The sequence below is a fragment of the Stenella coeruleoalba genome, assembly GCF_951394435.1.
Source record: "Stenella coeruleoalba genome assembly, chromosome: 5".
Lineage (NCBI taxonomy): Eukaryota > Metazoa > Chordata > Mammalia > Artiodactyla > Delphinidae > Stenella > Stenella coeruleoalba.
The window spans coordinates 79,496,254-79,509,675 of record NC_137150.1 but is presented as its reverse complement, the minus strand read 5'-3'; the positions used below and the strand labels follow the sequence as shown (position 1 = coordinate 79,509,675).

Genomic DNA, 13,422 nt, shown 5'->3' with positions numbered 1-13,422 from the left:
AATGATGACCTGCCCTTAGAACAATTGTGTGGAGGCGGAAGAAGATCCTATAAAGAAAACAATCAATTCCTATATATTCACTAATATAGTGTTTACAGTTTTGCAAGGTATAATACCTGGTAACTGTTTCGAATTTGTTCAGTTTGTTTGGAGAGTACCTTTAATTGATCTTAAATAGTTAAAGTAATACAAATTAACAAACTATACATTTAGGAACGGGGGCTTGTACAAAAGGCCCACTGGCTCCCCCTTATGCTTCATGGGGTAGGGCAGACTCATTCACTGAATGTGTTTCTTCCACGGTTCAGGTCCAAAGAAATTGAAGCCACTGGTTGCAATGGAGATGCAGCCTTCCTTGCAGTTCGGGTCCAGCAGGTGGTGATTGAATTCATACTGAATCATGTGGATCAAATCTTTAACAACGGTGCACCCGGGTCTCTGGAGAACGATGGTAATGGCTCCTTCTGGCATACACCCTACCAATCACCGTTCTTTGCCTTAGGCATGGGGCCCAAGAATAAGTTAGAGTGGGCTGAGATCTAGCTCTCAGTGTCAACTGTGTGTGTGTGCTGACTACACTGCGTGTGTTTGGGGATCGTGCATACATACATGTGTGCCTGTGCAACAAAAGTGTGGTATGTATGGGTGTGGCTCTAGCATGTTTCTGATCAGTTGCATATATGGCCTATCCCATGAATGTGGTGTGGTGAACTGGAATACCTTCTGTTGCTTTTAGTGAGTTCTTAAACTCTTCCAGTTATTAGCTAGAGACACTGGCAATATTCTGCCGACTATTAGATTTCATCTTTACTTTCAGTATGATATTTTAGAAGTCCTAAGTGAATTAAGAGGCATCCTATTCATACTCACATATATATTCAGAATGCCTTCTCTTTGCAAGCATTTTTTTAAAATAATTGAACTATAATTGATTTACAATATTGTGTTAGTTTCAGGTGTACAGCGAAGTGTGTGTATGTTATGTATGTGTGTGTGTATATATATATATATATATATATATATATATAAAAACCATTATAGTTTATTACAAGATATTGAATATAGTTCCCTGTGCCATACAGTAAATCCTTGTTTATTTTACATATGGTAGTGTGCATCTGTTAATCCCATACTCCCAATTTATCCCTCCTCTCCTTCCCCTTTGGTAACCATAAGTTTGTTTTCTATGTCTATGAGTCTGTTTCTGTTTTGTAAATAAGTTCATTTGTACTATTTTTTAGACTCCACATATAAGTGGTATCGTATAATATCTGTCTTTTTCTCAAGCACTTCTTGAGTGCTTACTTTGTTCTGCCCTGCATAGGGCACTAGGCACACAGCAATGAGTGTGTGGGCGCATGTATGCAGAGACTAGCCAGCATTGAAACCCACTATATACAAGAAAAATATAGCTATTTCACGCTGGGTGTGATGAGATGCAAGATATGATGTTTCAGTCCTGTAGTCTCATAATAACATAATTAACCCTAGGAATGCACTGGGATTGGTTTATGCTGATTGAACTCATATGAGCCTAATTTGTAAAACTCAAAAATCCAGCTGATCAATAAGCCTGTTAACTACCATTTGTGTGAGGGTGATTTTCCAACATTAGCATACGTCACATAACTGGGAGGGCTTATTGAAACACAGATTACTGGATCTCATCCCCAGAATTTCTGATTCAGCATGTCTGGAGTGCTGCCGAAAATCTGTGTTTCTAACAAGTTTCCAGGTGATGGAGCTGCTGCTGGTGGTCAGGGCCCACACTTGGAGAACCAGTGGTGTATGAGAGCTGTATCTGCAAAATATTTGTATTAGCTGATCAAAGCATTCTTTTCTACTTTGGCTAATATCCTTGGGAAAATCAAGTATAACCATCAAAGTAATCAATTGCAATTAATATCAAATTTTGATTTCTGGTGTAATGGTTCCCACCCCCATCCTGTCCTCCGTGTGGTTTATGATCTTTCTTTTAAAATTCACATACCATAAAATTCACCACTTTAATCATTTTAAAGTGTACAATTCAGTGGTTTTTAGTGTATTCACAGAATTGTGCAACCATCACCAGTATCTAATTCCAGAACATTCTCATCACGCCAAAAAGAAACCCCACACCCGTTAAGTAGTCACTCCACATCTTGTCTTCCCACCAGACTCTGGCAGCCATTAATCTACTTTCTGTTTCTGTGGATTTTGCCTCTTCTGCATATTTCATATAAGTGGAATCACACAATATGTGGTCTTCTGTGACTGATTTCTTTCACTTAGCATATGTTCTCATGTATCGGTATTTCTGTTTTTTATGGCCGAATGATATTCTGTTGTATGGCTGTACCACGTTTTATTTATACATTCATCAGTTGATGGACATATGGGTTGTTTCTACTTTTTGGTTATTATGATGCTGCTGTGAGGTCATGTACAAGTGTTCGTGTGAACATATGTTTTCAATTCTCTTGGCTATATACTTAGGAATGGCTGACGTTTCTTTTATCTTTATTTTAACTCGCACATTACGGATGTATTTTTTATTGTAAGCTATATAAATCCTTTTTGAAAGTAAAGGAGAAATAATACACTTTCATTCATTCATCCTTTTGAGTCAACCAATTATTTATTGGGGACTTATTCTGTGCCGGGAACCATGGCAGGCGCTCCACATATATCATCTCATGGTCTTATCACAACAACCATCATAAAGTTATCAACCCTCTTTTATACATGAAAACCAGAGAACCAGAAAAGCTTAGTATCTGGTAGGACTGAACACTGAACCTAAATCTTCCAGCCTGTGCTCTTTCCTTACCTTGTGCTGACTCTGAGAGGAAAAAATAGTTAAACAGATAAATAAACCATTGCGGAGAATTAATGACTCTTGGGAGATGTTCTTCTTGACAGCAGATTCCATTCATGACTGTTAGTGTTAAGGATGTTCCTAATTCCAACCTGGAAATGCCTGTTCTTTTTATGACCGTTGCCTTAATCAGCTTTTGTCCTGCATATTGAAATCCAATTTCCTCTTGAGGCTTTAACTCTTGATTGTCTCCAATAATTATTATTCAGTGCATTTCATTTAAATGTTCTCGTTATGAATTCTTATTGACTTTGGTACCATACTTAATATTTACACAAAATGGAATAAGTCATACGCTCTGGAATTTGAGATTTAGAAATAGGGTTCTACTTCAAATTGGAAAGATTTTAAAAGTCATAGAATCCAACACCTTTAATTAATAGATGAGAGCAGTGAGGCCAGAGAGATTGTGATATGCCAAGGTTTATTAAAACATAAGTATGTAGCATTGGGCACCTCCAATGTGCAAGACACTGTTCCAGACACTGGGGACGGTATCGAAAACGGCAAAGCCGCTGCCCTGCGTAGAGCTATAGTCTGGCTGCAAAGACAAACAATAAATAAGTTTACAGATAAATACATTATCACTTCAAAGACAATAAATGCCAGGAAGAAAGTACAGCAGGATAATGCGATGGTCAATGACTTGGGGGTATAATTTTGGTACAGAGTGGACATGGCCTCTGAGGAAGTGATCTTTGAACTGAGACTTGAATGACAAAAGAAACCAGTCATTTGAGGATCTGGGGGATGAATGTTCCAAACACAGAGAACAGGGAGTGTAAATGCTCTGAGGTGGAAAGGAGCTCATCGCGTGGCAGAAAGTCAGCCCGTGTAGCTACAGAAATGCAGTCTCCAAAGTGGGGTGCCCCACCCAGGGGACGCCAAAGACCAAAGTATGGGTGTTGGAAGAAACTATTAGAATTCTTTTCCATCGATTTTATTGTATACTTTGTAATTTCTATGATGTTGTATGTTTTCTATTACACATAAAACAAATACAGTGGTATATATGTATCTTACAACTATATATATGTGTATACAGTGGGAGTATACATTGAAAAAATTTTACTGTATATTTTTATAGATACACCTACCCTACTGAACATCATAGCTTAGCCTAGCCTACCTTAAATATGCTCAGAACACTTGCGCCTGCCTACAGTTGGGCAAAATCATCTAACACAAGGCCTATTTTATAATAAAGTGTTGACGAGCTCATGTCATTTATTGAATACTGTGCTGAAAGTGAAAAACAGAATGGTTATAAGTTTACTGCTTGTTTACCCTTGTGATTGCGTGATTGACTGGGAGCTGAGGCATCACAAGAGAGTATTGTACAGAATCAGTAGCCTGATAAAAGATCAAAATTCAAAGTACGGTTTCTACTGAATGCATATTGCTTTCACACCATCCTAAAGCCGAAAAATTGTAAGTTGAACCACTGTTGAAGTTGGGGACTGTCTGTGCATGTTAGCAGTGGAAAGGAGGGAAGTGGCTGGATTCAGGATATATTTTGGAGGTGGAGTTTCAGGACTTGCTTATAGGCTGGATGTGGGGGAGAAGGGGTACATCAAAGACAGGAATCAATGAAAAATACCTGCTCCAGGTTTGGCTTACACAACTGGGTGATCCATGGTGCTATTTACCGATTTGGAGAGGATGGGAGGAGGTACCAGTTTCGAGATAAGGAGCAAAAATCACAAGCTCTGTTAGGAGATGTAAAGCTGGAGATGCCTATCGAACATCTAAGCAGAAATGATGAGTAGGCCTTAGGATACTGGAGCCTGGAACCATGGCAAGAGGTGGGTGCTAGGTTTCCTGATCCTGCACTTTATGTTTTTCTTGTTGTTCCAGTTGCTCCCAGAATGATTTAATGTTTTAAGTAAATAAATAATTAAGTTTAAAAAAGTCATAAATAATCTAGGATCTATGAACAGATATTGAGTCAATTAAATTTAAATATTTTTAATCTCCTTTGGATTCAGTGGGAAAACTGGGTTAAAGTTGGAAACTTCGCTGAAAAATCTTTAGGATCACAGATTTATCTAATTGTAGTCCTGCTGAATGACGGCCACTCTCTCCTCCTTGGAAACGCCCCAGAGTCACATACAGTCCCATTGTCTGCAAGGCCTTTTGTCAGTGGTTTTATTTCACTCAGAGAGGGTCATGCTCTGCAAAGAGAAATAGTGCTATCGAGGTGCTTTCTGAAAATTAGCTGAGTCCTATACCAAAAGTGATTTCTTAGTGTCAATTGGTCCAAATTACCCTTGAGTCTCTTTACCCCTTCCGAAGTTACAGAAAACTGGCAAGGTTGCCAAAATACTAAGTAGAGGCAAACTTAGACCTCTTCGTTTTTACTTAGATCAGAGTTTCTCAGCCTTGGCCCTGTTGACATTTAGCACTGGATAATTCTTGTCGAGGGGCTGTCCTGTGTATCGTAGGATGTTTAGCCGCATCCCTAGCCTCTACCTGTTAGGCGCCAGTAGCATTCCCCCACACACCTGTGACAACTAAAAATGTCTCCAGACATTGCCAAATGTCCCTGGCTGGAGACAGGGGGTACAAGATTGCCCCAGTTTGAAAAAAAAAAAAAATTGACTTGGAGAAAAGAGATAATCGTGGACACCATTGATCTGTCATCATCACTTCCATTCTTTAAAAAAACGTACAAGAATTGGCTTGCATACACTTGAAGATGATTAGGTAGTGAATAAAAAGCCACTTATCTCTTAGGGAATAGCATAGCCATAAAATGTCTTTCTACTGCAGAGATACAAGGCTAGGTAATTTCAGGAAAGTCGAGGCTCCAACCTTCAATTCCCCTGGAGCCTTTGTTCTCCAGCTGCGGAGAGGAGGGGTAGTATCCTGCCCTACCCTAGATGAGTGAGGCTGCCTCTGTGGCTGAACACACATTCCCACCTGACCAAAGCATTAGGCAGTTCCCAGGGGCAAATACCCACTACTGTCACTCTGGCCCACAGTAAGTGCTCAATATATTTGTCGTGTGCATGAATGAATGAAGAGTCTGAAAAGTACAGGAATGCAGGCTGCCTTCTGAAGCCCCTGTGTGCCCCCTGGTTGGTCCGGCCAGGAGGGCTGTCAGATCCCCACGTGTAGTCTCTGCCCGATAGACCCCACCACTCCCAGGAGAAGCCCCTGTCAGGAGGTCAGGAGGGGCTGTGGATGGGGGCTCTGGCTGGAGCCAGTGCCCAGGCCTCCTCCCAGGAGGTCTATGAGCTCTTCTTTCCTCTTTACAGAAAACCGGCCAATCATGAAGAGCCTGACGTTGCCAGCCCTCTCCCTGCCCATGAAGTTGGTGAGTCTGGAGGAAGCTCAGGCCCGGAGCTTAGCTACTAATCACCCTGCCCGGAAAGAAAGGAGAGAGAATAGCCTGCCTGAGATTGTCCCTCCCATGGGCACCCTCTTCCACACTGTCCTTGAGTTACCAGACAACAAGTAAGTGTCCTTCTTCCAAGTTCTGGGAGATGTTTAGGTGGAGGGGGACGGAGGAGGAAGCCATAGAGTCTCAGGGCTGTGATGGCAGCATGGGCTGGGGGTGTGGTCTGGGTTGGGGGGTAAGGAAGCATTCCAGAAGAGAAGGGAGCTGCCTCCACGACATTCACCAGCGGCTGATGCCTTCACTCACTGCCCCAAAGTCATCGAGAACTTGAGATCCCTAGTACCATGGTGTGGGTGGGGCTCATAGGCGTCAAGAATCAGAACTAAAACCCTTTACTCCTTAGTTGAGACAAAATAAGCTTGACATTTTCAAAAGGAAGGTTGCAAAACACAAAAACTTGACCCCCTCCTCCCACCCTGCACCTCCCACGGGACCTATGGAAGGCGTAGGGATGAGCGGAGGGCAAGTTGACAGAGAGCACCACTCTGGACTGAGACCTCTGGGAACATGGCACCTGGGGACGTGCATCCTGGCTTCTGTTCCTCCTCTCTTACCTGTTAGAGCCCTCCCTCCCCTCCAAAAACAAACACCATTCTCATTCATATCTTCCCTCCCTTCTCCTTCTCACTTATTCTGTGGTAACCCTGGTCTCCACACATCCCTCTCCCAGCCCCATGCCCCACTGTAAAAAGGAGGCAGTGACTGAAGCAGGGGTCCGAAATCCTAGGCAGACAGTAGGTAGAGGAGCCGAAAGGCAATCTTTTCACTGGAGAGTGTCCGCCTTGCTGTTTCATCAGTGAAAGGAGGTATGAAAACAGACCTCTCAGACCTCTCATCAGTGTCCTCCTCATGATGGCGAGGCTGTTTCCCCCTGGGGAGGGAGAAAGAGTGCTGCCACGTTGCACAGGGGTAGGGGCGCCTGTCACACTGTGTGCTCTGGGAAGGGCGCCTGGAACTCACCTGGCGAGAAACCCCTCTACTTCCTGAAGTGCATGGATGGTTCTCTCTCTCTTTCTCTCTCTCTCTGTTTTGAAAGACTGATCCCCACTGCCCCTCCCCCTAAATCCCTGGAGAATAAGACTTCCACTCAGGGGTCAGGAAGACTTCCTCTGAAGGACAATCAAGTTCACTTTCTCTGTGCCTTCATACCATACCTCAAGGTATGCGATTATGTAAAACCCACCCCAAGGCCTAGTGCTTGAAAACATCAGGCCAGATCCAATAGAAACAACTAAGCACTGCAGATCTGTCTCTGATGGATTGTAAAATCATGCTGTGCTTGAGACCTGGATGTTCTATGAGAACCCTGCAGAGAAAAGGTCCTCTGTGGGGCCCACAGGTTGCAGGGTTTCATCCTGGAACTTGATGAAGTCTGATAGCAAGGCCGGCTAGAGCCAGGCAGGGCCTCTGTGATGAACCCTGGTGGCACCAGGCCCTCTGGCCCAGTCTAGCACTCAACTCTCCCTGCTTCGTCAGAGAAATGAGAGACAAAGCCAGAAACACAGTGACTACCCTCTGCCTTTCTCTGCAGTGACCGCTGACCACATCCAGCAGCCTGCAACTCTCCCAGGCCAGGCTGTCTTCTAAGTTGCTTTCTCATCCACCCCCTTTCCAGTCCACTAAAGTCTACCCCAGCGCCCTCCTCGCCTGTGGATGTCCCAGCAGTGTGGCTGCAGTGCAAGGAGCATAACAGGACTGAGGTCTCTGGCCTTTAGTGTTTACTCCTGTAAAAAAATAAGTATCTTTGATAACCCAGGACTGAACTGCTTACCAGAATTCCCAGAACTGTGGTTGCTTGTGACCTCTGAGTCTGCCACCAACCCCTGTCTCTGTTTGCCCCCTCCCCTGCCTGTAATAGCACATCTTTGTCCTTTCCTCTGGGGAATGTGGTCCTTCACTCTGACTCATGAAAACCTAGCTTGGTCATCATGGGCATCCCCAGACAGGGTGAGAGTCAGGCTCAACTTGGATTTTAGAGAGAAATTTCCTGATATGTCAGAGCTGTTCATAACTAAGAACATGTTTGGGGTATTCCTTCTTAGTTTAAAAGTCCCACTGAAATAGCTAGTTACCAAACTAACCCCCTGTGGCTTGGCTCCTTTAGAAGAAAGCTCTCCAGTAAATCAAAGAAGTGGAAATCAATATTTAACCTGGGACGTTCTGGATCAGACTCTAAATCAAAGCTGAGTAGAAATGGGAGTGTATTTGTGAGAGGACAGAGGCTCTCAGGTAAGAATCAATAGCAGTTATGTTTATAAGATATATATATATATATATATATTATTTTTTTCAGTTCTGTTTCTTAAGTCTTTGGTTTGATTATGTCAAATTCACTCACCCTGAAAGAGAAACTTATAAATTAACTGAAGAGTCTTTTTGGTTTTCTAAAATAATTTTAGATTTACAAGAAATTTGCAAAAATAGTACACAGAGAACCTGTAGACCCTGCACACAGCTCCCCCAAATGTTAACATGTTAGATAACTGTAATACAATGATCAAAACCAAAAAATTAATATCAATATAATACTATTAAATAATTTGCAGACGTTATTCATATTTGGCCAGTTGTCCCTCTGATGTCCTTTTTCTGGTCCAGGATCCAGTCCAGGAACCCGCATTGCATTTAGATGTCATGCCTCTTTAATCCTCCAACCTAGGACAGTCCCTCAGTCTTTCTGACCTTGACACTCTGGAAGAGTTTTGGCCATTTATTTTGTAGAATATACCTCAGATTGGGATTGTCTGATGTTTTCTCATGGTTAGATTGAGGTTATGTCTCAATGTGTCATATCAGGGGGCACATGAAGTCAATATTTTATTGTTGGTGATGTCAGTTTTGAGCACTTGGTTAAAGTGCTATCTACAAGGTTTGTCCCTGTAAAGTTACTATTTTTTTCCTTTGCAATTAATAAGTATCTTGTGGGAGGTATTTTCAGACTATGCAAATATCCTTTTTTCATCATACTTTCATCCATGCATTTTAACATCCATCAGTGGTCCTTGCCTGCAACAGTTATTACTGTGGTGTTTGCCAAATGGTTATTCTCCATTTCCATCATTCCTTCTACATTTATTGAACTCTACTGTAAGGAAGATCTGTCCCTTTTCCCCCAGGGTGAGGGTCATGATTTTTATTTTTTTAATTATTTATTTTTGGCTGCATTGGGTCTTTGTTGCTGTGTGCAGGCTTTCTCTAGTGGTGTTGAGCGGGGGCTACTCTTCGTTGCGGTGTGCAGGCTTCTCATTGAGGTGGCTTCTCTTGTTGCAGAGCACTGGCTCTAGGTGCGTGGGCTCCAGTAGTTGTGGTGCGTGGGCTCAGTAGTTGTGGCTCACGGGCTCTAGAGTGCAGGCTCAGTAGCTGTGGCACAAGGGCTCAGTAGTTGTGGCTCACAGGCTCTAGAGCGCAGGCTCAGTAGTTGTGGCACATGGGCTTAGTTGCTCCACGGTATGTGGGACTTTCCCGGACCAGGGCTCAAACCTGTGTTCCCTGCATTGGCAGGCGGGTTCTTAACCACTGCGCCACCAAGGAAGCCCCAGGGTCATGATTTTTAAATAGGAATGCTGCCCTGTGGGAATTATATCTGAGTAGTGAATAGGAATTGATGCAGGAGGGAACTGAGGGAACCACTGTATAATGGGGAATATAACCAGTCCGGCTGAATATTGTGTCAGAAAGCGGAGGCCATAGAAATTTGCCACAAAGACATTTAGTGTTATAAATTGAAAGCATAATTGTTTAAAAATGAGGGCAATTGTTATGAAAGCAAGTAGTAAAAGGTAAATGTACAAATGTAATGAGCAAACTTGATTGAATACTAGTTTGAAAAAAAAAAGGACTACAAAAGATAATTTGGGGGACAAATAGATTGGATTTTAGATGATATTGAAGAATAGTACATTCTCATAGTGTGCTGATGGTTCTTAGGAGACATATGCTAAAGTTGAAGTATTTAAGGATGAAGTGTCAAAATATTGAAACTCACTTTCAAATGATTCAGCAAAACATATGTATGTAGGTAGATAGATAGATAAAAAGAGATAGATACAGCAGACATGTGGCAAAATGTCAACCTAGGTTAGAGGTCTTCAACTTTTCTGAATGTATGAAATTCTTTTTCTCTTTTTTTTTTTTTTGCGGTACGCGGGCCTCTCACTGCCGTGGCCTCTCCCGTTGCGGTGCACAGGCTCCGGACGCGCAGGCTCAGCGGCCATGGCTCACGGGCCCAGCCGCCCTGCGGCATGTGGGATCTTCCCAGACCGGGGCACGAACCCGTGTCCCCTGCATCGGCAGGTGGACTCTCAACCACTGCGCCACCAGGGAAGCCCCTGAAATTCTTAATAATAAAGATTTGGGAGGAAAAACTAATGCCAATAGGAAAAAATGAGGTAATATTTTTAAGGACCTTCCTCAAGCCCAGTGATATTGTACTCCAAGGATCATAAAGCACAAATGTTAGAAATTGTCACATTGACCTACTGGAGTAATGAGGGATGTCACAGGGTATAGCAAGTACAGTGGTTTAGGCTGTAAGTAATGACAAATCCAACTCAATTGGCTTCTGCAAGGAGGGAGTTTATTGGGACATCCAGATGTAGGGAAGGCTTCAGGGGTGGTTTAGTACAGTGGCTCTGTCTCCATTTCTCCGCGTTTTCCTCAGCTATGCCCTCCTCTGTCGGTCAGCTTTATCCCCAGACTGGTTTCCTTTGCCTCCACAAAGTGGCTACAATAGTTCTAGGCTTTACCTTTGACTCTCACTATATCCAGAAGGAGAAAGAAGATCATTTCTGGTAGCTTGCTCCTAAGGGCAGGGACCCTTCTTTCCTGGAAACCCCAGTTAAGAGTCTGTCTGACCCCTCCCTCCGCCCCACAATAGTAGCCTTCACTGAGTCACATGGGTCAATCCCTATGGCTACGGGAGTACCCTGTGCTGATTGGCTTAGGCCTGGATTCCTGAACCAATCACTGGCATGAAGAATGGCATTACACCCCTGTGTGAGGAATGAGATGCACCCAAGAGGTACAGGGCTCTGTGAGAAGGGGAAAGGGAAATGGATTCTGGGTAGGCATCTACAATATTCATTATATAGGGAAAAACGTCTTTCACAAAATGGCAAGATGGCCAGGTGAAGAGGGCAGGTTGCTATAGGTATGGTCAAGCAGATACAAATCAGAAATTAGGATTCTCAAAGGAGAAGTTAAGGGGGAGTACCTGGCAGGAAACCCCTGATCTAATAACAGATTTGCTGAAGCACGTCAGAGAGCCCTTCAGTTACAGAATCAGTGACACAATGAAAAAGGTTCCCCGAGTAACAAAAAGTTAAAAAAAATAGAACAAAACAATCAAGTAAAAATAGATTAAATGATTTTCTTTGATCTTGACTTATGAAGATTTCTACCCCCTTGTGGTTTTCAAAAGGAAGAAGCCCCAGGTGCTGGATCAAACAGCGGTAAGCTCACAGAATGCACAGGATGTCCCTGGCCAGCTTCTCAGCTCGGCCGCACCTCAGAATCACCCATAGAGTATGGTCCACACCCACAGCAGCTCTGCCTCAGGAGTTCTGTGGTGAACTCAGAGTACTGGTAATGTCTAAAAAGCTCCCCAGGTGATTCTGATATGCAGCCGGTGTTGAAAACCACTGCTATCTCATGAATAAGCTAATCAGAGATAGTTCATCAAACTGGCTGAATTTTGATGAAATTCAGGGGTGAAATTTTGATGAATTTCAGGGGTGAAATTAAAGAACCATCAGCATCAATATAAGTGGCTCTCTGTGACCTCGACTACTGCCCGAGTGGCTGCTTTTCACCAGAAGAGTGTTGCTGGATCCCTGGAAGCTAAAGACTGGGGGGTAGGGAGTGGGGAGCCTTCTGGTCATAACCCACCAGCATGGTCACCGTAAATGGCACGTGGGCTTGCTATTCGTTGAAATATGCGTGTGAAAAAAGGAAATCAGTGGATTAACATATTTATTGATAAATAATTTTTAAAATCTTTTTTTAAAACTCCATATTTAAGAGCATTTTAAAAATTGATTCACCATGTATATAGTATTGGGGGTGTTTTTTGGTACGGGGGCAGGTGAAGGTATGTTTAACCATGTTTAGAAAATGGAACAGAAATAGGAAATACTAAAGGATAAGAAAAACTTGGGTATTGACTGAATGGAGATGCATAAACTTTGGAGTCTCCCAGACACTGGTGTACTGGAATTTGTATATTATCAAACAGGAAGATTCCAGGGAACCCTCCAGAGTGAACTCCTTTGAGTAGGGAAAGAAAGCCTTAGAGATAAACCAAGAGAGGGGAACCCAAGGACTCAAAGAAAACTGGTGGATGCATTTCCATGAGGCCAAGGTGCCAGACAGAAAAGTATAATCTAAATACAGTTAGCCCTCCATATCCGCAAATGCGGGACCTGTGGATAGGGAAGGCCGACGGCAGTACACCATTCACATAAGGATCTTGAGCACAGATGGATTTTGGTATCCGTGGCGGTCCTGGAACCAGTCCCCCCAAAATACCAAGGACGATTGTGTAGTCATAGGCCAAGGATGTCTGAGTGCTTAGTTTCTATCCAGACAAGGAGCCAGGGAATTCTTGACTGTTCCCAAAAGCAGCTACTGTGGCCACCAGGACCAGAAGGAGCTGTGTTGTCAGAAAGAGGGTCCAACAGGAAAGGTGGCCCTGCAACCAGATCGCTTACCCATCCTCCGTGACACTCAGTGTCACCTGGTCACTACCCCGAAGGGTGATACATGAAACCCAGAGGAAGGCCAAGAAATGCAGCTCTTGGAAAACAAAGGCAAAATCTTGTCTCAGAATACACGAACGGGGAGTTCCCTGGTGGTCTAGTGGTTAGGATTCGACACTTTCACTGCCATGGCCTGGGTTCAGTCCCTGGTCAGGGAACTGAGATCCCGCAAGCCGCATGGTGCGGCCAAAAAAAAAAAAAAAAGAATACGCGAATGAAGGGAGGCTGGCCAGGCAGTTTTAGAAGTCATTTTGTAATAGATAGCTAGTGGGAAGCAGCCGCATAGCACAGGGAGATCAGCTGGGTGCTTTGTGACCACCTAGAGGGGTGGGATAGGGAGGGTGGGAGGGAGGGAGACGCAAGAGGGAAGAGACATGGGAACATATGTATATGTATAACTGATT

At 43.4% G+C, this 13,422-nt stretch overlaps 1 protein-coding gene across 2 annotated transcripts in view; it reads left to right on the top strand.

The window, feature by feature from the left end:
• The window catches only part of ARHGAP31 (Rho GTPase activating protein 31), a 113,091-nt gene that overhangs the window by 78,398 nt on the left and 21,271 nt on the right, over positions 1-13,422 (top strand). For both annotated transcript variants that reach the window (XM_079922988.1, XM_079922989.1), the window contains exons 6-8: positions 309-451; positions 6,121-6,319; positions 8,368-8,492. In XM_079922988.1, the coding sequence (XP_079779114.1) occupies positions 309-451; positions 6,121-6,319; positions 8,368-8,492 (467 nt within the window). The remainder of the gene's footprint in view (positions 1-308; positions 452-6,120; positions 6,320-8,367; positions 8,493-13,422) is intronic.